The sequence below is a fragment of the Schistocerca americana genome, chromosome 1, assembly GCF_021461395.2.
Source record: "Schistocerca americana isolate TAMUIC-IGC-003095 chromosome 1, iqSchAmer2.1, whole genome shotgun sequence".
Classification (NCBI taxonomy): Eukaryota; Metazoa; Arthropoda; class Insecta; order Orthoptera; family Acrididae; genus Schistocerca; species Schistocerca americana.
The window spans coordinates 1,054,990,962-1,055,012,664 of NC_060119.1; the positions used below are offsets into that span (position 1 = coordinate 1,054,990,962).

The window sequence follows — 21,703 nt, forward strand, 5'->3', positions numbered from 1 at the left end:
AGGTGTAGGACCTGTCCAGTCCACCCACCCAGTACTTCCTATTCCAAACCTGTCAAAGATTTATCCTACCCCATCAGTTGCCAGGCCACTTCTGAAAGCAGCCACGTAATTTACTAGTTCTGCTGCAATCACTGCACAGATTTTTATATTGGTATGACTACCAACCAGCCATCTGCCAGGATAAATGGCCACCATCAAACCATGGCCAAGAGCAAAGTAGAACAACCTGTGTCACAATATGCAGCTGAAAATAACATGCTCGATTTCAATGGCTGCTTCACTACCTGAGCCCTCTGGATCTCCCCTCCACCACCAGGTTTTATGAACTGCACAGATTGGAGTTATCCTTACAACACATTCTCTGCTTCCATAATTATCCCAGCTTCAACCTACGGTAACATACTGTCCCCATACCCTTCACCCAACAGTTTACACCCTCTCTGTCCTATCAACTCCTCCCCATTCCTGTCTCCTACACTCTTTGTCACCCTCTACCAACACACCCACCCATCTTTCCTCACTCCTCTCCTTTTTCACTCCATTTTCCCTACCTCCCTGTCCCACAACTTCCTGACGCTACACATATTGGCATTCTAGAGCCTGTTCACTCTGCCAGGCAGCACGTCTCTCATCCCCCACCTGCTGTCCCTTTATCTTCCCCGCTCCCTCCAGATTGCTGCTACCATCCCATGTGATAACTGCATTCTGACCCGAGCTGCTGGAGCTGACAGTCTTGTGTGTGTGAGGTGTGCTTGCTTGTGTGAATGAATGGTGTGAGTTTTCTTTTTTTGATGAATGTTGTAGCCAAGAATTTATGTGTAAGTGTCTTTTAATTGTGCCTGCCTGCAACTTAGTAGGAATTAATCATTTCCTACATTGTTGTTAAAGGAGAAATAGTAGCTCTAGTTATGGATGCAAAGATTAATAGCTAGGGGAGTGAAGTGCTAACCACAGACACATCTAAAGCTACTGACCAGTAACACCTTAGACAGATATATATTGCTTGTTGGAACAGGGGTACTCAACATGTTTGTTAGTATCCAATGTAAAGTACAATTAGCTTGCAAACAGTAATTAAAAATTACAATAAAAATAAACTTATAACAATACTATAAAATAAAATTATATAAAATGATCTAGAAAATGTATAAAGACATCCAAAATAGAAAAGCTGGGTGATTAACACAAGTTGTGTGTTCTTTCCCAAAACTCTATCACAATGCTCGGTAGATCAACGAAACTTCAATAAACATCTGACACTTAGTATGTTATCACACAAAATGAGAGCAAGTCCCTAGCTGAGTTGTGCAATGCCTCTTCTGGTGCCAATGGAGTACATCAAGGCAATCATGACTGTTCCACCCCAGAAGCAAACACCACTGTACTATCCACTAAGGCAAACAAATAGTAGTTATCATTATATCAAAACATTTTTTGTTGTTATTATTAATATCCTAAGTATCTTCTGTGGCATGTTAAATGTGGAGGAGATGCACATTGTACTTGGGTGGGGGGAGGGGGGGGGGGGAAGGGGGAGGGGGAGAGAAAGAAAGTCAGTGAAGACATTTATGCACCAGAATGGGAGCATGTATCTATGCTCATTACAGACAGAGGTGCACCGCAGGTAGAACACACTGGTAGATACTGCAGGAGAAGGAAACCATGCGCCAAAAGGCAGTGTCAGGTATGCAATTAGCATATTGTGTTGCCTTTGCAGTTAGCAGGAGGTACACCAGATCCAATAGTTGGTTTCACCCTGTGGCAGAAAGAAGGTATACCCCAATCAGTAGCTGGCATCCCCAACAACAGCTTATTCTCTCTTTCTTCCAGACAGTCCTCACTCCTCTTCTCATGATCCTTCTTGTCAACAATGATAGAATAAGATGTAAAAGGACACAGATTTATCTACTGAAGGTATTTTACAAACCTCCTTGGAAGCTCCATTTGTCAGTTTGTTGCCCTGAATTCCCACATGGTCTGCACAATATCAACTCTTCCTTAGGTAAATGAGGGTGCTCTGGGTGGACTGGACAGTATTTTTTCTGGGTACCTATACTGAATGGCTTACAGTGGACTCTGGGAACTGTAGCTGATGAATTTTGTAGCTTGAATAGATTTCATCTGCTTCAGTGTCCTCAGGGTCATATGTACCTCCCCATCACAAACCTAGCCTTGAGGGAACTATTGGGGCAAACTACTGATATCAGACCTTTATAGACACATGACTGAAAATTGGAAAATTGTGGCATTGGCACATGAACAGCCACACTGTAAATGAAATTTAGTATATATCTTTATGGCTCAAGGTGAAAGCTGCCTGCATGCTAGACTGAGCAGTCAGTGAGGATTAGCCAAGTACCTAAATGCCTTTCACGCTGCAAGGAAATACTATCAAATGGATGGTGGAGGCTCACCAGTCTTCACTCAGAGGTTGCCGAACATGCTGGCCACTCTAGTCGAGCGACATAGTTATCCTGAAGGAAGTCATTCACAAAATGTGCATGATGGGGGCGTGAATTGTCATCCATGAAGACGAATGCCTCACCAATATGCTGCCAATATGGTTGCACTATCAATCGGAGGGTGGCATTCACGTATTGTACAACCGTTACGGTGCCTTCCATGACCACCAGTGGTGTATGTCGGCCTCACATAATGCCACCCCAAAACAGCAGGGAATCTCCACCTTGTTGCACTCACTGGACAGCATATCTAAGGCGTTCAGCCTGACCGGGTTGCCTCCAAACACATCTCCGACGATTGTCTGGTTGTAGGCATATGCGACACTCATCGGTGAAGAGAATGTGATGCCAATCCTGAGCGGTCCATTTGGCATGTTGTTGGACCCATCTGTACAGTGCTAATGGTGTCATGGTTGCAAAGATGGACCTCGCCATGGACGTTGAGAGTGAAGTTGAACATCATGCAACGTATTACGCACTGTTTGTTTCGTAACATGATGTCCTGTGGCTGCATGAAAAGCATTATACAACATGGTGCCATTTCTGTCAGGGTTCCTCTAAGTCCTAATCCATAGGTAGAGGTCATCCATTGCAGTAATAGACCTTGGGCGGTCTGAGTGAGGCATATCATCGACAGTTCCTGTCTTTCTGTATCTCCACCATGTCCGAACAACATCGCTTTGGTTCACTCCGAAATGCCTGGACACTTCCCTTGTTGAGAACCGTTCCTGGAACAAAGTAACAATGCAGATGTGATTGAACTGCAGTATTGACCGTCTAAACATGGGTGAACTACAGACAATACAAGCCGAGTACCACCTTCCTGCTGGAATGACTGGAACTGATTGGCTGTCGGACCCCCACCGTCTAATAGGCGCTGTTCATGCATTGTTGTTTACATCTTTGGGCAGGTTTAGTGACATCTCTGAACAGTCAAAGGGATTGTGCCTGTGATACAATATCCACAATCAATGTCTATCTTCAGGAGTTCTGGGAACCAGGGTGATGCAAAACTTTTTTTGATGTATGTATTATTACTTATAATATTTCCTGTAAAAGTAATTTATCAGTGGATTTTCATTCATCTCAGTCATTCTTGTTCTGTTATTGATTCAAGTGATCTGTTATTCGGGAATGTGCTTAAGATGTTCACTGAAGCCTCAGCATTGTGTGTACATTTTGCAGTGTGCAGTTGCAGCTGTAGCAGTTCCAAAGTTACGTACTGACAAAGCTGTTTGTGCAGTGTATTTGTTATTTAATTTAGCAGTTTTCAAAGGTAACTCATGCTGCTGAATAATCTTTCGCTCACTGTGTTTTGCAAAGTTTTTTGTGCAGTATGGTCATTTATTAAATTTAGTACCTTACGGCAGTTTTCAGCTGGTGTTTCTTGCTGTTTGTAGTGAAACATTCCAGTACAAACTTTGAACGCCCAACCATTTAGCACCTAATGGTAATTTCACTGTCGTTCTACCTCTTTCCGTAGATGCTCATGACAATAACACGTGAACAATCATCCAGCTTCACCATTTCCGAAATACTAGTTCACAGGCTCTGCATAATACTAATAATCTGTCCATTGTCAAAGTTCCTTATCTCAGTGGATTTCCTCATTTGGAACCCACATTTTCGCTAGGGTGACCCCCTTCCGTGTCTGCTCCACTTACATACTTTTTCTTTACCGCGTCGCCGGCCGGAGTGGCCGAGCGGTTCTAGGCGCTTCAGTCTGGAACCGTGCGACCGCTGCGGTCGCAGGTTCGACTCATGCCTCGGGCGTGGATGTGTGTGATGTCCTTAGGTTAGTTAGGTTTTGATGTGTCGACAGAAGTGCCGACACAGTGTTATTTTGAGGGGGCCGATAGGCACGCTATAAGCTCACGCAGAATATCTTGAAGTCTGAAACAGGACGCTCAATGAATTGCTATAAAGAAAAGTACGTTGCTTTGGGAATACTTAACTTTTAATCCGTCATTGGTTTACAACGTTCTTGATGAGACATTTTATACGATAACTATCAAACTATGTAAGGCTAATGGCGCCTTGCTAGGTCGTAGCCATGGACTTAGCTGAAGGCTATTCTAACTATCTGCTCGGCTAATGAGCGATGCTTCGTCAGTGTAGTCGCTAGCAATGTCGTCCGTACAACTGGGGCGAGTGCTCTTCCATATCTTGAGACCTGCCTTGTGGTGGCGCTCGGTCTGCGATCACACATTGGCGACACGCGGGTCCGACATGTACTAAATGGACCGCGGCCGATTTAAGCTACCACCTAGCAAGTGTGGTGTCTGGCGGTGACACCACAGGTTTAAGTAGTTCTAACTTCTAGGGAACTGATGACCTTAGCTGTTAAGTCCCATAGTGCTCAGAGCCATTTGAACCATTTTTACCGCATCACGTGCCCTCAATGCCACACGGCGGCATCCAAAGTCGCGATGGGGAGTCGTCATAATGTTTTGGCTGATCAGTGTACTGATGTTGTAATATTTATTGATGTTCTATGTAATGTATATGTAATGTTTTTGAAACAAGAATTGTAGATTTTCGTGAATTGGTTCAAATGGCTCTGAGCACTATGCGACATAACTTCTGAGGTCATCAGTTGCCTAGAACTTAGACCTAATTAAACCTAACTAACCTAAGGACATCACACACATCCATGCCCGAGGCAGGATTCGAACCTACGATCGTACCGGTTGCTCGGCTCCAGACTGCAGCGCCTAGAACCGCACGGCCACTCCGGCCGGCTTCGTGAATTGTAATGTCAACAGTTTTTATCAATAAAGTTATTTTCAGAAGAACATGGGCAGAGTACTAGGATCCTGCCATGGAAATCTGGGATAAATCCCGAGTAGGGGCGGGGATTTTTCGTCGACCCAGTCCTTCAGGCCGCTGTAGGTTCACTCTGCCTGCTGTTTAAACGAATTTCGGTGATTTCTCCAGGGAGTAAAAGGTCAGCTGGGGCGAGGTACTTTCCTGGTTCATGGACTCTACCTTTACCTTTCAAGTTATCAAAGATTTTAGTAATAGCATTATTTGTTCCTTCCTGAGCAACAGTCAACTTTAATTAAAAGAAATGAAAGTAGTTTCTTTATCCTATTGTAATTACAGATGCTAATGCCGGACGATTATTTCATTTCATAAATGTTATTATCCCTTCTGAACTCTACTGGATTATTTACAAAAATTTTTGCGAGACAAATTATATACATACTGCAATACTGTAATAAAAGTACCTAAATCCTTAAACAAGCTATGGAAACCTGAGGCAGGAATATCAGCAATGTAGGGAAAGATAGATATCTTCTACTTGACATGTCTTCTTTACGGTAAGGAGCTATCTATCTTTTCCTACATTGTTGACCCAAACAGTTAGATAAGAGGATCGATGGTGGGCAGCACACTGTATTGTTATAATTCGTCTTTGTGCAAAAATGACTTTCTTTCCTGTAGATGAGTTATGAAATGTACAATTCTGCATGACATTACTGAATGAAATTAGGCAATGTGAACTTATTGACGGTTCTTTATCCAAGATTTGCAATAATGCAGTGTTGAAAAGAGACTGAACTGAACTGTTGTTCAAGAATCTTTAAAATGTGTGCCCTTCTCAGTTTGAATTTTCATCAATATGTACACTTAAAATTTTTCAAGATTCTACGTTGTTTACTAAATCCGGCTCATGCTTTAAATTTGTTGTTGGTAATGTACCATTTAATACGCAGAACTGGATATGCTGAGCCTTTTTAAAAGTAAGAGAGAGGCCATTGGCAGAAAACCAGTCAATATTGAGAGTTTCTTCTGTTGGTGTGTTTCTATCGGGACTGATTATAATACTTGCTTCACTTGCAAAAAGACGTAATTCTGCTTGATGTGTGTTAAATGGAAGATCATTAAGATAATTATGTGATAAACCTGAGAGGTCTGAATAATGAATCTTGTTGAATTAATGATTTTCCCCCATTACTTATTTTCGACATGTTGTCGGCTGGACAACACGATCGGGGGAAAAAATGTTTTAATCTGTAGCCTTCCTCTTTTTCTTGGCCTTTATCCAGTATCTTCTCCGAGCCGACATGTTAATTTTCAGATTTGGCAATGTTTGTGGTAGAATGTGGACAGATGCTCTTCCTGCCGCCACCACTTTCTCTCTCCCAACACCCACCCCACACTCCCAACTGTAAACGTCAAGTGTTATCCTATGTGAAAGTGCGCGAACGTTTTCTAAATGTTTGTGAGCCGCATAACTGATGCGGGACGTGGGTGCCAGCCCAGTATTTGCATAGTCTAATTTTGTAAACCGCCTAAAAACCCCATACATGCCGGCTGGCATACTGGCCCTTGTTAATCTGCGGTATGGATTCGTCCAGATGCCGGTGGGCCTCCCTGACTACCAAAGTGACATGCTAATGCACATGTCTGTGTTGGTGGCTCTGTTTTAATCTATAGGCGCACTTTTACTTTGACTCCCAACCACTGATCACCATCAGGCCATCCCGTGGCACTCAGGTGTAAAACAAATATTTTTTTATTTCTCCTCAGTCAGAAAGTGTGTCCTGTCTAGAGTTGGGTGATTAGCTAGCACTGCAACTCTTACAGTGGTTCTTGGGACGAGCAATCAATCTGTCATTCATCCATGTTGGCAGCACTCAACTTGCTCCGTGTTCTTCACATATGGTATTGTTATTTTTATGGTGAATTGTTACGTTGCTCGTAACTAAAGAATCCGACTGTAACCAGTCATTAAAAAATATCTTTTACACTGACTAGCACAACTCCATTTACTGTATGACACTATCCAGTTCACCTGATGTGGTGGGCCGCACTGATGAGCATTCAGAGCAGACACTGAATTTAGGGAACCTTTAAATACGCCGCCAGTTCGCAACGTAAAATGGAAAATGCTCTCTTCTTGTTTCTTTTACTTGGTATTATTACTGTGTGACTGACTTGAGGCATCTGATCTTCCCAGTAACTCCTCGCAATAACACCCAATCTGCATGACGTTTATATCAATAACAATAATCACAAATTTATTAGACTTTTTGTAACCCAACATTGTCTATCACCGCATTTACCACCGGAACCCAATAATCGAACAGTTCCTGGTTATTGCAAATTCCTGCTTAGCCATTGATCCAGTATGGGATTCTGGAGAGCGTATCTCTTTCTTAGAAGCAACTGCACATAGGAAATTTGCTCAGTGGCATAAATGTCACGCTAATGACAACTAATGTGATGCTCATTGATTTTCTTAAGCTATCTGAGAGAAGCTGCATAACTATTTAGTCAGATCTTGATAAGATATCAACATGATGCAGACGTTAGAAACTTACTCCGAATGTTCAGAAATGTAAAATGGGGCACTTCACAAAACGAAAAAACGTATTATCCTATGACCATAATATCAATGAGTTACTATTGTAATTGGCCTAATCATGCAAATACCTAGGTGTAATACTTTGTAGGGATATGAAATGAAATGATCATATAGGTTCAATCATGGGTAAAGCAGGTGGTAGACTTCGGTTTATTGGTAGAATATTGGGGAAGTGCAATTAGTCTATGAAAAAGATTGCTTACAAATCATTTGAGCAACCCATCCTAGAATATTGCTGAAGTGTATGGGACGCGTACCAGATGGGGATAACAGGGGATATTGAATGTATACAGATAAGGCAATCACGAATGGTCACAGTTTTGTTTAATCCATGGGAGAGTGTCACAGAGATACTGAAGGAAGTGAAATGGCAGACTCTCGGAGACAGACGTAAGTTTTCCCGAGAGAGTGTAATAACCAAGTTTCAAGAACCGGTTTTAAATGATTACTCTATGGATATACTACAACCCCCCATGTATCGATCACGTAGGAATCGTGAGGATAAGATTAGAATAATTACTGCATGCACAGATGCGTTCAAACAATCATTCTTCCCATACTCCATACGTGAATGGAACAGGAAGAACCTCTAATAACTGTTACAATGGGACGTACCCTCTGTCAGGCACCTCACGGTGGTTTGTGGAGTATAGATGTACTTACAGATGTAATCAACGTGGAGCAGTTAGTTTAGGTATCCTTGGTTTACATGCTACAACCTGTCGATGTACAGGACTGGAAAAACCTCTAGTTAAATAATGTGACTACTGTTACCATTTCAAATGTATATCCAGACTGCATCGAATTAACGATGCTTTGTATGTTAATTTCACTACAATATGAAGGAATTTTTGGAGAGAAGAGAACCACTTGTACGAATATCAAGAGCTCAGATGGTAACCCAGTTCTAAGCAAAGAAGGGAAGACAGAAAGGTGGAAGGAGTAAATAGAGGGTTTATACAAGGGCGATGTACTTGAGGACAATATTATGGAAATGGGACGAAATGAGAGATAAGATACTGCGTGAAGAGTTTGACAGAGCACTGAAAGACCTGAGTCGAAACAAGGCCCCGGGAGTAGACAACATTCCATTAGAACTACTGATGGCCTTGGGAGAGCCAGTCATGACAAAACTCTACCATCTGGTGAGCAAGATGTATGAGACAGGCGAAATACCCTCAGACTTCAAGAAGAATATAATAATTCCAATCCCAAAGAAAGCAGGTGTTGACAGATGTGAAAATTACTGAACTATCAGTTTAATAAGTCACAGCTACAAAATACTAACGCGAATTCTTTACAGACGAATGGAAAAACTGGTAGAAGCGGACCTCGGGGAAGATCAGTTTGGATTCCGCAGAAATGTTGGAACACGTGAGGCAATACTAACCTTACGACTTGTCTTAGAAGAAAGATTAAGAAAAGGCAAACCTACATTTCTAGCATTTGTATACTTAGAGAAAGCTTTTGACAATGTTAACTGGAATACTCTCTTTCAAATTCTGAAGGTGGCAGGTATAAAGTAGAGAGAGCGAAAGGCTATTTACAATTTGTACAGAAATCAGATGGCAGTTATAAGAGTCGAGGGGCATGAAAGGGAAGCAGTGGTTGGGAAAGGAGTGAGACAGGGTTGTAGTCTCTCCCCGATGTTATTCAATCTGTATATTGAGCAAGCAGTAAAGGAAACAAAATAAAAATTTGGAGTAGGTATTAAAATTCATGGAGAAGAAGTAAAAACTTTGAGGTTCGCCGATGACATTGTAATTCTGTCAGAGACAGCAAAGGACTTGGAAGAGCAGTTGAACGGAATGGACAGTGTCTTGAAAGGACGGTATAAGATGAACATCAACAAAAGCAAAACGAGGATAATGGAATGTAGTCGAATTAAGTCGGGTGATGCTGAGGGAACTAGATTAGTAAATGAGACACTTAAAGTAGTAAAGGAGATTTGCTATTTTGGGAGCAAAATAACGGATGATGGTCGAAGTAGAGAGGACGTAAAATGTACACTGGCAATGGCAAGGAAAGCGTTTCTGAAGAAGAGAAATTTGTTAACATCGAATATTCATTTAAGTGTCAGGAAGTCGTTTCTGAAAGTATTTGTATAGAGTTTAGCCATGTATGGAAGTGAAACATGGATGATAACCAGTTTGGACAAGAAGAGAATAGAAGCTTTCGAAATGTGGTACTACAGAAGAAAGCTGAAGATTAGATGGGTAGATCACATAACTAATGAGGTGGTATTGAATAGAACTGGGAGAAGAGGAGTTTGTGGCACAACTTGACTAGAAGAAGGGATCGGTTGGTAGGGCATGTTTTGAGGCATCAAGGGATCACAAATTTAGCATTGGAGGGCAGCATGGAGGGTAAAAATCGTAGAGGGAGACCAAGAGATGAATACACTAAGCAGATTCAGAAGGATGTAGGTTGCTGTAGGTACTGGGAGATGAAGAAGCTTGCACAGGATAGAGTAGCATGGAGAGCTGCATCAAACCAGTCTCAGGACTGAAGACCACAACAACAACATGAAGGAATTGGCGTCCTTCGCTGTAATTGTTTTTGACTGTCATAGTTATGGCTGTAGGTCTGTTATTTCGCTAATGTTTCTTTCGCACCCTGAACAACTTGCAGCTTAGCATGATATTTGAAATTTTGCCCAAAATTACGCGGTTAAAAGAGCAAATCGGTGGGCATTGATAACCATTACTCCTACTGCAATATCAGGTCCCCTGTCCCATTTCAATATGTAGAATCTGACCACCTTCCTTTCAGCAAGGACAAGACAGATATAATCACGGTAAAATACAGCGTGATCCAAAAATAACAAAAAGTGATTGATCAATAATTCTAAAAGAATGGCAAACAAGCCACTTTTTCACCAGTGGCTGGCTCTTCAGTTGAATGAGTAGTCTGTTGGGTGGCGTAGTTCAGTTCACAGCTCAGAACCATTCCACTTGGTTCCATGTGCACCGATCAGTGAAGGATCTTATGTGACGTCCATCAACAGTGCTTTGCAACTACTCAAAACAAGTTTTCTGCTTTTTAAAAACAAAACCAGTACTTTTTGTGTTAAACACATAGCGCTGCTTACAATACTTGTTGAATTACTGTGAAAGAGAGTGCTGTTTCTAGGATTACATATGTGACAATACTTGCAACTGACGTGGAAACTGAGTTGGTGCCGCTGCTCGTAGTCCAACAGCTCGCTGTTTCTCACTCTGAGGTGGAAGCTGGCCCTCTGCTCGCCCACAGTAGGCGACACTTCGAATGTTATGTTGTCCGACAGGAAAATGGAAAACACGCCATATTTACCCTGAAAAGCACAGAAGATCATCAGTTATACAGAACAGACATCAAAATCGTTACTAGGTGGGAGTCTTCTAATACATGTCATGCTGGTAATTACGAGGGTCACTCCAAAAGAAATGCACACTATTTTTTTTTTAAATCCATCTTTTATTCTACGTGTAAGAAAGTTTTACAGTGTATGGATACACTACTGGCTATTACAATTGCTACACCAAGAAGAAATGCAGATGATCAACAGGTATTCATTGGACAAATATATTATACTAGAACTGACATGTGATCACATTTTCACGCAATTTGGGTGCATAGATTCTGAGAAATCTGTACCCAGAACAATGACCTCTGGCCGTAATAACGGCCTTGATACGCCTGGGCATTGAATTAAACAGAGCTTGGATGGCGTGTACAGGTACAGCTGCCCGTGCAGCTTCAACACGATTCCACAGTTCATCAAGAGCAGTGACTGGCGTATTATGACGAGCCAGTCGCTCGGCCACCATTGACCAGACGTTTTCAATTGGTGCGAGATCTGGAGAATGTGCTGGCAGTCGAACATTTTCTGTATCCAGAAAGGCCCGTACAGGACCTGAAACATGCAGTCGTGCATTATCCTACTGAAATGTAGGGTTTCACAGGGATCGAATGAAGGGTAGAGCCACGGGTCGTAACACATCTTAAACATAACGTCCACTGTTCAAAGTTCCGTCAATGCGAACAAGAGGTGACCGAGACATATAACCAATGACACCCCATACCATTGCGCCGGGTGATACGCCAGTATGGTGTTGACGAACACACCCTTCCAATGTGCGTTCACCGAGATGTCGCCAAACATGGATGTGACCATCATGATGCTGTAAACAGAACCTGGATTCATCCGAAAAAATGACGTTTTGCCATTTGTGCACCTAAGTTCGTTGTTGAGTACACCATCGCATGTGCTCCTGTCTGTAATGCAGCGTCAAGGGTAACCGCAGCCATGGTCTCCGAGCTCATAGCACATGCTGCTGCAAACGTTGTCGAAGTGTTCGTGCAGATGGTTGTTGTCTTGCAAACGTCCCCATCTGTTGACTTAGGGATCGAGATGAGGCTGCACGATCCATTACAGCCATGCGGATAAGATGCCTGTCATCTCAACTGCTAATGATACGAGGCCATTGGGATCCAGCACGGCGTTCCATATTGCCCTCCTGAACCCACCGATTCCATATTCTGCTAACAGTTATTGGATCTCGACCAATGCAAGCAGCAGTGTCGCGATACGATAAACCGCAATCGCGATAGGCTGCAATCTGACCTTTATGAAAGTCGGAAACGTGATGGTACGCATTTCTCCTCCTTACACGAGACATCATAACAACGTTTCACCAGGCAACGCCGGTCAACCGCTGTTTGTGTATGAGAAATCAGTTGGAAACTTTCCTCATGTCAGCACGTTGTAGGTGTCGCCACTGGTGCCAACCTTGTGTGAATGCTCTGAAAAGATAATCATTTGCATATCACAGCATCTTCTTCCTGTCGCTTTAATTTCGGGTCCGTAGCACATCATCTTTGTGGTGTAGCAATTTTAATGGCCAGTAGTGTAAATCCTTTAGGAACAGTATTTTCATTTCTCCACTTAATTTCCATCCCTCTCAACTGCCCTACGCTATCTTGGAACCAGCGCCTGTATACCCGCACGGTAAAATTCTGGACCAACCTGTTGGAGCCACTGTTTGACAGCGTGCACTAGGGAGTCATCATCTTCAAACCTTTTCTTCCACGAAGAGAGTCTTTCAGTTTCCCAAAGAGATGATAGTCACATGGAGCCAGCTCAGGACTGTAAGGTGGGTGTTGGGTGTTGTCCATCCGAGTTTTGTGATCGCTTCCATGGTTTTTTGACTGACATGTGGCCGTGCATTGTGGTGCAGCAGCAAAACATCCTGCTTTTGCCAATGTGGTTGAACACAACTCAGTCGAGCTTGAAGTTTCTTCAGTGTCATCACATATGAATCAGAATTTGTGGTGGTTACATTTGGCATGATGTCCACAAGTAAGAGTCCTACGGAATCGAAAAACACCGTAGCCATAACTTTTCCAGCAGAAGGTGTGGTTTTGAATTTTTTTTCTTAGGTGAATTTCCATGATACCACTCCATTGATTGTCTCTTCGTCTCTGGTGAAAAATGATGGAGCCATGTTTCATCACCCGTCACAATTCTTCCAAGAAATTCATCCCCACCATTCTCGTACTGTTCCAAAAGTTCGCTGCATACCATTTTTCTTGTTTCTTTGTGAGCCAGTGTCAACATCCTGGGAACCCACCTGGCACAAACTTTTTTTAACGCCAACACTTTCAGTATTCTGCAAACACTTCCTTTCCTTATCCCAACGTAGCGTGACAATTTGTTCACTGTGAGGCTTCTGTCAGCAGCCACCAATTCGTTAACTCTCTGCACATTGTCTGGAGTGTGTGCAGTACGAGGCCTGCCACTGCGAGGACAATCCTCAATATTGCCATGCCCGCTTTCATCACATAACCTGCTTGCCCACCGACTAAGTGTACTGCGATCGACAGCAGCATCTCCGTACACCTTTTTCAACCTCTTGTGGATGTTTCCCACTGTCTCGTTTTCACAGCACAGGAATCCTATGACAGTACGTTGCTTCTGACGAATGTCAAGTGTAGCAGCCATCTTGAAGACATGCTGTGACGGCGCCACTCACGGGAACAGGTTGAACTAAGTTTGAAAACAAGCGGGAAGGATGTATCTACACACTGTAAAACTTTCACACATGCAGAATGAAAACTGTATTTTTACAAAAAATAGTGTGCGTTTCTTTTGGAGTAACCCTCGTATAAACTTTTTACTGATTTAAATAAAAACTGTCTCCATAGCTTTTACTCTAATAATGCGATTACAGCCTCCAGCCGGAAACTGGTCAGACATTGTACTCTCATGCTGGATGGCTGCCTACTCATTTCACCCCTCAATGACCTGTAAGTCAAAACTTGGGGCTTCTGAGGAACCCTAAGCTGCAATGGATACTGTACAGGTTCAGTCAAAATCATTATTTCTCAGAAAGGCATTGTCGAGAGAGTTTAGTTTCCCTCCACAAGGCGTACAATATGATCTGTAGTGCAGGTTCAGGGGCACGAGAAGTATCTATGATATCTGCCCAACAGAAACGTAATAATGTACTTCTACTGTTTTCGTATGCACTATATTGATTAGACAGGGTATAACAAATAGGTATGGCCAAACTTTCAGGAATCATTCCTCACATGTAGAGGAATAGAATGTATTATATGGGCATGGTTGATGTAAGAGCTCACTTTTTACAACTTTTCAACATTTTAATCATATGCTTTGAATCTAAACCTCATCTGTGAACACTACATTTGCACTAACGTGAGGGTTGACATACTGTTTAATGAACCATTCACAGTAGTGTGCCCGAGCAGGAAAACCTCTTGCTGACAGTGTCTGAATGCACTGTACATGGTACGGATACAGCAGGTTCTCATGTTGCACTCAACAGACTGTCGTGTGGTCAACATTGCATGTTGCAGCTAATTGTCTTACAATGACGCTAGGGTTGTCATGAATTGCGCGAAGAAGTTCCTCCATAGGCCTCCCACAGTTGCGAGTAGTAGGCTTAAAGGTCGCATGCCCCTAAGACGACGATTAGTTGTTTCAAGCGTCCTCTTGTCGGAGCATTGTCGTTCTGGAAACCACCCCTGATACAAAAACTGAGCGCCACGGCCATTGCCATCTGTTAATCCATATAGCTAATAGACATCTTCCAACTCCGCTTTTGGGTACACTTCTATTGCACTGACCAGAAACCAAGTCTGTGATGAACATCAAACAGTTGATGTTACGTATTGACGCTAAGAGAGCAATGAAGTTAGTTGCATGTCAAAACAAACAATGAAGCGAGTCACATTTCAACATCATCTTCGTTCAGTTCGAACAACAAATACTGGCGGACAACCTAAGATTTACAACATACTGCACATCCTAACCAAACGTAACCAGGCGATTAATTTGTACATTTCATGTAACAAAACGTTTCATGTCATACTGGTATGTCCTGTTTCTGTGTGTTTCCCATGATTAATGTGATTTTGAAGAGAAGTAGAAAATGAGCTCTAACATGGAAATAACACGTTTCCTGATCCATATTCATATAAAACACTTTATTCTTCTATGTGTGAGGAATGTCTCCTGAAACTTTGACCATAACTTTTTCTTACACTGAGTACATAAGAAAAGTAAGCAGCAAGCACCACTAGCGGGTGTGCTTTCAAGACACAAAATGCAGCCGGTAAAAATGTTTTCTCTTTCTCGATCACGACTTGGCTTGAGATAACAAAAAATGTCTCTAAGCACTATGGGACTTAACATCTGAGGTCATCAGTCCCCTAGACTTAGAACTACTTAAACCTAACTAACGTAAAGACATCACACACACTCATGCCCAAGGCAGGATTCGAACCTGCTATCGTAGCAGCTGCGTGGTTCCGGACTGAAGAGCCTAGAACCGCTCGGCCACAGCGGCCGGCTTGAGTTAACAAAGACAATGCAGAAAACAGAAAGAGTTCCAACTTTATTTACTTTCCAAGCGAGACTTAGACGCTCAGAAAATATACAGGTATCATGCTATGATATTCATGGCTGTAACGTAAAGGATCTTCAAGATGTATGAGAGAGATGATTAGAATATTGGGATATTATAACTGATTCGTTTTCATGCAGACCCTTCGTATTCACAGTCATTAAATATTCGCATTCTCTCTAGTGGCCTACCACAGAGATGAATGAATCCTTGCTGATATCTACCTCTAGTGTACCCCCCCCCCCCCCTGGAAGTACAAGTGCAAGGAAAAAATATCCTAAATAGGGGATAGAAACTCAAAATGGAGAATCACGCTTCGCCACTGTACCGGCAAGTTTCACTTACGGCCAGTGCCGATACGTAACCTGAGGAGTTGTGCCACCTCGGGCAAGTCACACTGCATCACACATTGACGTAACCAGTGCCAGTGTCTGTGCAGTGAGCAAGGCGCCGAGCTGTAACCTGTAGAAGGCCACAGAACGTAGTTGTGACGGACCTACCCACAATCAAGCCCAGTTTCCCTTGGGCTCACCGCATTTTAGCCCAATTACGTCGAAGTTCCCAGAGTTCTTCCCTATGTTCCCAAATGTACAGATGGTCGGAGCTTGGTGCTGTATACAGGATGATTTTTGCTAAATAGGGAAAACGGCAGGAAACAATCTCTGAGAGGATAAGGAGCGAAAAAGTCATACGGCAGGAAATGTGTTCCAAGGGAGGTACACCTACATGAAGATGAAGATGAAAAATCTTTGATGCTGTAGTTTTCAGTGACAGAAAGCACACGTGACACCACTTTAGACAAGTTGGAATGTTCTGACTGTACTAGTGTTTTAGTGATATGGTGACAGAGAACCATCAGCACTAATTTAGCCTCAGTGTGTGGTCAAGGTAGATTCTATAGAGATGCCTCTGCACGGTAAAGCGGAATTGAGTGGAGACCGATCAAGTAGTAGCTACCTTACCCTTTGTACCACCAAAGGCACATCTTCCAGTTGGGGAGGTAGTGTCAGCCGCAGGAACGGATATGCCTCACGTGTGAGGTGTTGTGGAAAGACGGCCGGTACCACAGGGCGATCACCAATAATCCCCGCCCACACATCAATGCTGAACTGGTGCTGATGGTTCGCCACCACCATACCACTAGAACAATAGTAAAGACAGAACATCCCCATGTGTGCTTTCAGTCATTGAAACCTACTCTGTCAGCCATCCCATGGAACGCATTTTCGGCCATATGACCTTCTTTCTTTCTTATCCTCTCAAGGAAGGTTTCCTGAGATTTATCCAAAGTCTGCAAAATCGCTCTCCATATCTTGCTATTCATACTGTGATTTATACCTCCATGTTTAGCGAATCATAATCGGAGATGCTTGCGCATTATCTCTACCACTCCTCTATTCCACCCGAAAACGCACATAACGCTGCGGGCGCGACCAAGGAAAGATATTTTCAGACACTTTTATGGGTAGTCGCTGTGCGGTCTGCCAAAGGGCGACGTCGTGTCTATAAAGGGAGAGGAATGAAAGAGGAACCCGCCTGGTAGAATTTCGCATAGAGCATAATTTAAACATCGCTAACATTTGGTTTAAGAATCCTGTAAGAAAGTTGTGTATATGGAAGACACATGGAGACTCTGGAAGGTTTCAGATTGATTATATAATGGTAAGGCAGAGATTCTGAAACCGGATTTTTAGCTGTAAAACAGTTCAAGGGGCAGATGTGGAATACGACCATAATTTAAAAATTAAAAAAAACTGCAAAAAAGTGGAAAATTAAGGAGTTTAGATCTCGGTAATTTGAAAGAACCAGAGATTATTGAGAGTTTCGGATGGAGTATCAGGCAACGGTTGACTTAAACAGAGGAAGGGAATACAGTAGAAGACGAATGGGTAATTTGAAACAGTGAAGACAGAAGAGGATCAAGAAGCTAAAAGGACAAATCCTTGGATAACACAGTAGGTGTTAAATTTAATTTACAAAAAGAAAAAAAAGAAAAATACAGTGAATGAAGCAGGCAAAAGGGAATAAATATGTCTAAAAAATGAAATTAGCAGTAAGTGCAAACTGACCAATCAGGAATGGTTCGAGGACAAATGCAAGGTTGTAGTAGCATGTCAGTGCAGAAGGTTTCGAGACTAGATTAATAAAAAATGGAAAAAAGTTAAGATGGTGTTTTAATATTCCTGTGTTATGTTACGCCCCCGCCCCCCTCCACTTGAGTACAATGTACAAAACGTTCATACGACCATACGAAACTCTCAGAAAAGTCCTACTCCGGGATATTGCTCAATTCGTGCGTCAGGTTGATGTAAATGGCTGTTATGTGATCAGGTCGCTGACCTTTCATGTGAATTACTGCACTTTGTCGTTTTATGGTAGGTTCGCAGGAGAGCTTCTGTGAAGTTTGGAAGGTAGGAGACGAGGTACTGGCAGAAGTAAAGCTGTGAGGATGGGGCGTGAGTCGTGCTTGGGTAGCTCAGTTGGTAGAGTACTTGCCCGCGAAAGGCAAAGGTCCCGAGTTCGAGTCTCGGTCCAGCACACAGTTCTAATCTGCCAGGAAGCTTCACGCTAATGTAAATTATTTTTCACTAAGGAGACATGGAAGATGCTTAATTAATGGATGCTGTCAGTTTCTTCGCTTCATTTCTCTATTCTTTGGTGAATATGAGAGTTGGAATTTTCACGTGGTGTCCATCACTGAACAAAATCATTCGCTTTAAATGCCTGTGACTCCTCCATAAAAACGTCTTGACATTCTCAGTTGTCTCGAATGAAAATCGTCAAAGCACCATGTAGCGGGGCCGGCCGAAGTGGCCGTGCGGTTAAAGGCGCTGCAGTCTGGAACCGCAAGACCGCTACGGTCGCAGGTTCGAATCCTGCCTCGGGCATGGATGTTTGTGATGTCCTTAGGTTAGTTAGGTTTAACTAGTTCTAAGTTCTAGGGGACTAATGACCTCAGCAGTTGAGTCCCATAGTGCTCAGAGCCATTTTTGAACCATGTAGCGGATTCATACAGGACAGGTGCAAAATCGGGCGAGGAACAGCACATAATGTTCTAGGAAAGTCAGTTATTCCCTTGAGGAGATAGAAAGATATATCGCGTAGCTTTCGATGTCTGTGTGGGAGAGATGCTATGAGAAAGCGTCAGGCAGATTGGAAGGAGGTAAACACAAACCTCCACAAAAACAGCATTGATAAAATGTGTATTAACTTTAAAAAATCTAAGAACATAACAGGTAACGACAGAGGGATGAAAATAAGGAGGGAGTCAACGTGTGAAAAAGCTGGAACTGCGCTGAAAGAATTGCCTGTAAAGATAAGCAAAACTGGCATCCAAGAACAGAGTAGAAGGAGCATTCTGAACTCCGTGGCGCTTTGCATATTTGGAGCAGCCGTTTGCCTTGATGATAGCTTATCCGGGCAGATCATTGACCTGGTGTAACAAGAAATGTGATTCATCCAAGGCAATACGTTTTCATTGATCTACGGTCCAATCTCGATGACTAAGTGCCCACTGCAATCGTAATGGATGATGTCTTGAGTCAACATGGCGACGAATAGGGGTCGTCTGCTGCGAGGTACCATGTTCAACAATGTACGCTGAATAGTATGTTCTGAAACACTTGCGCCGTACCAGAATTGTACTCTGATGTCAAATCTTCCACAGATCGCTTCCTATCCTGGTTTACGGAGTAGAGAAGCTTCCACCCTTTACATTCTGGACCGAGGCATGGACATCTAACGCCTTATCGCCTACACGTGGTTTCGCCGTCCTTTGATCACTTTCTATAGTTGCTCACGACAGTAGCACGTAAACAGCCGACCAACTTCGCCGTTGCTTGTTCCTTGGTGCCGGGGCATTTGTTATGTTCCCTTACGTCAGTGCATTTTGCCGTTTGCCATCAATATCGTCGTTAGAGCGATTTTCCATCCGTTTCTGGTCCGCTTATTACATCCTCTGCTTCTCGGCAAAAGTGATGTGACCTTCGGCAAAATTTAGGGAGAACAGTGTGTCATTACCTAATAGGCGTAACTCATAATTAAACCTATAGATCAAAACACTATCGAATGTTGAATAGTTATTCTTGTTAATAGGCGAAAACTAACTTGACAGCCGATTAACTGCTCTGTCAAGAAAGTTATGTAACAAAGAATAAAGAGTACAAACACTGCCGTTTGGCCAAAACATAATTAACATTTCATTTGCTATTCTGAACTAGTTCCTCCCACACAGAGCCCCCCCCCCCCCCTCCCCCAATCCCTTCCCGCTCCCGCATTAGAACGGAGCTCCAGGAATATGCGGGAATTTATGTCGTACTTGTCGACCTACTCTCTGCGCTTGTATGCGTCCCTGGACTCTCTGTCTTCGTTTGCTGTCCTGGTTGACGCCGGCTGTTCTGCCTCTATGGTGGCAGTCGCCTGTTCAGTAGTCCTCCTCTCCTGCTGTAGCGTATGCACGTCCGTGGAGGGCAGATATGCAGGCTTAAGCCGTTCACACGACACTATAAGAGGCCGGTCGCTGTACCCCGTTTGAATCGTATCTTCATTGCCTCTTAACAAACAAAAAAGTCCCGAGTTTGGAGATTGCAGCGGCGCCCGTGCAGCATCGGTTCGCATCATCACATGTGAGCATGTCGCCATGCCCCTGTGTGCAAGTACATTTCTAAATCCATGACGTGAAACCGGGGTGGGTATACCTTGGCTATTTGCAACTTCAGTTGCTGTAACATGTACGGCAACTCTGGTTCCATAGACGTCTACTTCTTGAAATGAACTCTGACGGCAGACGCAACTTTTCTCCGTATGCCTTCTCAGCGGTCGACGCCCCAATATCCGGTTTAGCTGCTGTGCGTAGTCGCGACAAAACTAGTGGTAGTGCTGCTATTCGACAGTTATCATGGAACTTAAGTTCTACGCCGTATCTCGACCATTCCATTCGTTGAGGGGTGATAGCTTGTAGTATAGCGGTGCTGCAATCCACATAATCTAGATAGCTCCAGAAACAACGTTGACTCAAACTGTCGCCGCCTGTCTGTTGTGACATGTGCGGGACAACCGAATCGCGAAATACACGTAGTCGTGGATGCCATTACCTTTTTCAGATTTCTTCCATTCTAGACGTTTCAGTTCCATGTTAAAGTCTTATTTTTTGGATGTTATTTCCCATGTGCTTATAGTACTGTCCCTAGACGCATGGCTCATTAAGCAGTCTTCTTTGTACATTTTGACAAGCATCTTTTGGGAGTACTCAATTTTATTAGACAACTCACCATTGTGATTTGACTTTTAACGTGGATAACTTCCCGAAAGCTGTGACTCCATAATTTTCCATCTACATTATGGAAGTATAACCATGACAAACCTGAAGATGCGTCTATACTGACGCGAAACCAGTAAGTACGAATAAAGTACCTTCATACAGCTATGCAGCTTTTCGAAACACCTCATTACTCTTGACTTTTTAATTGTTATAGTTTTTATGATAGTTTGACTGGCTTTTGAGTGTTGAGTGTTATTATTGTTATTTCTACCGTAATAACTTCTGCCCTACGTGTACACCTCTCCATAGCCACAGACAAATAACGATATCCCTCCGATGGCGGAAGTGGGCCCACGAGATCTATGTGCACGTGAGAAAATCGACTTGTCGTATCTGAAAAGTCTCCCACTCGTTGATGCAGACGCCAACCCGCATTTCTCATCTTCGACAGGGCATTTCGAAAAGTAAAGATACAATGGCTCACAGTCCTTAAATAGAACATTTATTTAGAAAACGTCAGTTACATCTTATTAACTGGATTATTTGTAATTTTTCGACATAATCACCCCCGTTATCCAAACATTTATTAAGTCGGTGTGCAAGCTTTTGTATCCCACAGTCCTGTTGTCGGAACCACATTTCAACTTCATCTTTGATCTTTCATCGTCGTGGAATGATTTTCCACCAAGATGTGACT

At 43.0% G+C, this 21,703-nt stretch overlaps 1 protein-coding gene across 1 annotated transcript in view; it reads right to left on the minus strand.

The window, feature by feature from the left end:
- Positions 1–21,703, minus strand: part of LOC124596241 (cadherin-86C-like) — a 299,468-nt gene that overhangs the window by 157,169 nt on the left and 120,596 nt on the right. The window contains exon 10 of the mRNA XM_047135308.1: positions 11,000–11,149. Coding sequence (XP_046991264.1) covers positions 11,000–11,149 — 150 coding nt within the window. The remainder of the gene's footprint in view (positions 1–10,999; positions 11,150–21,703) is intronic.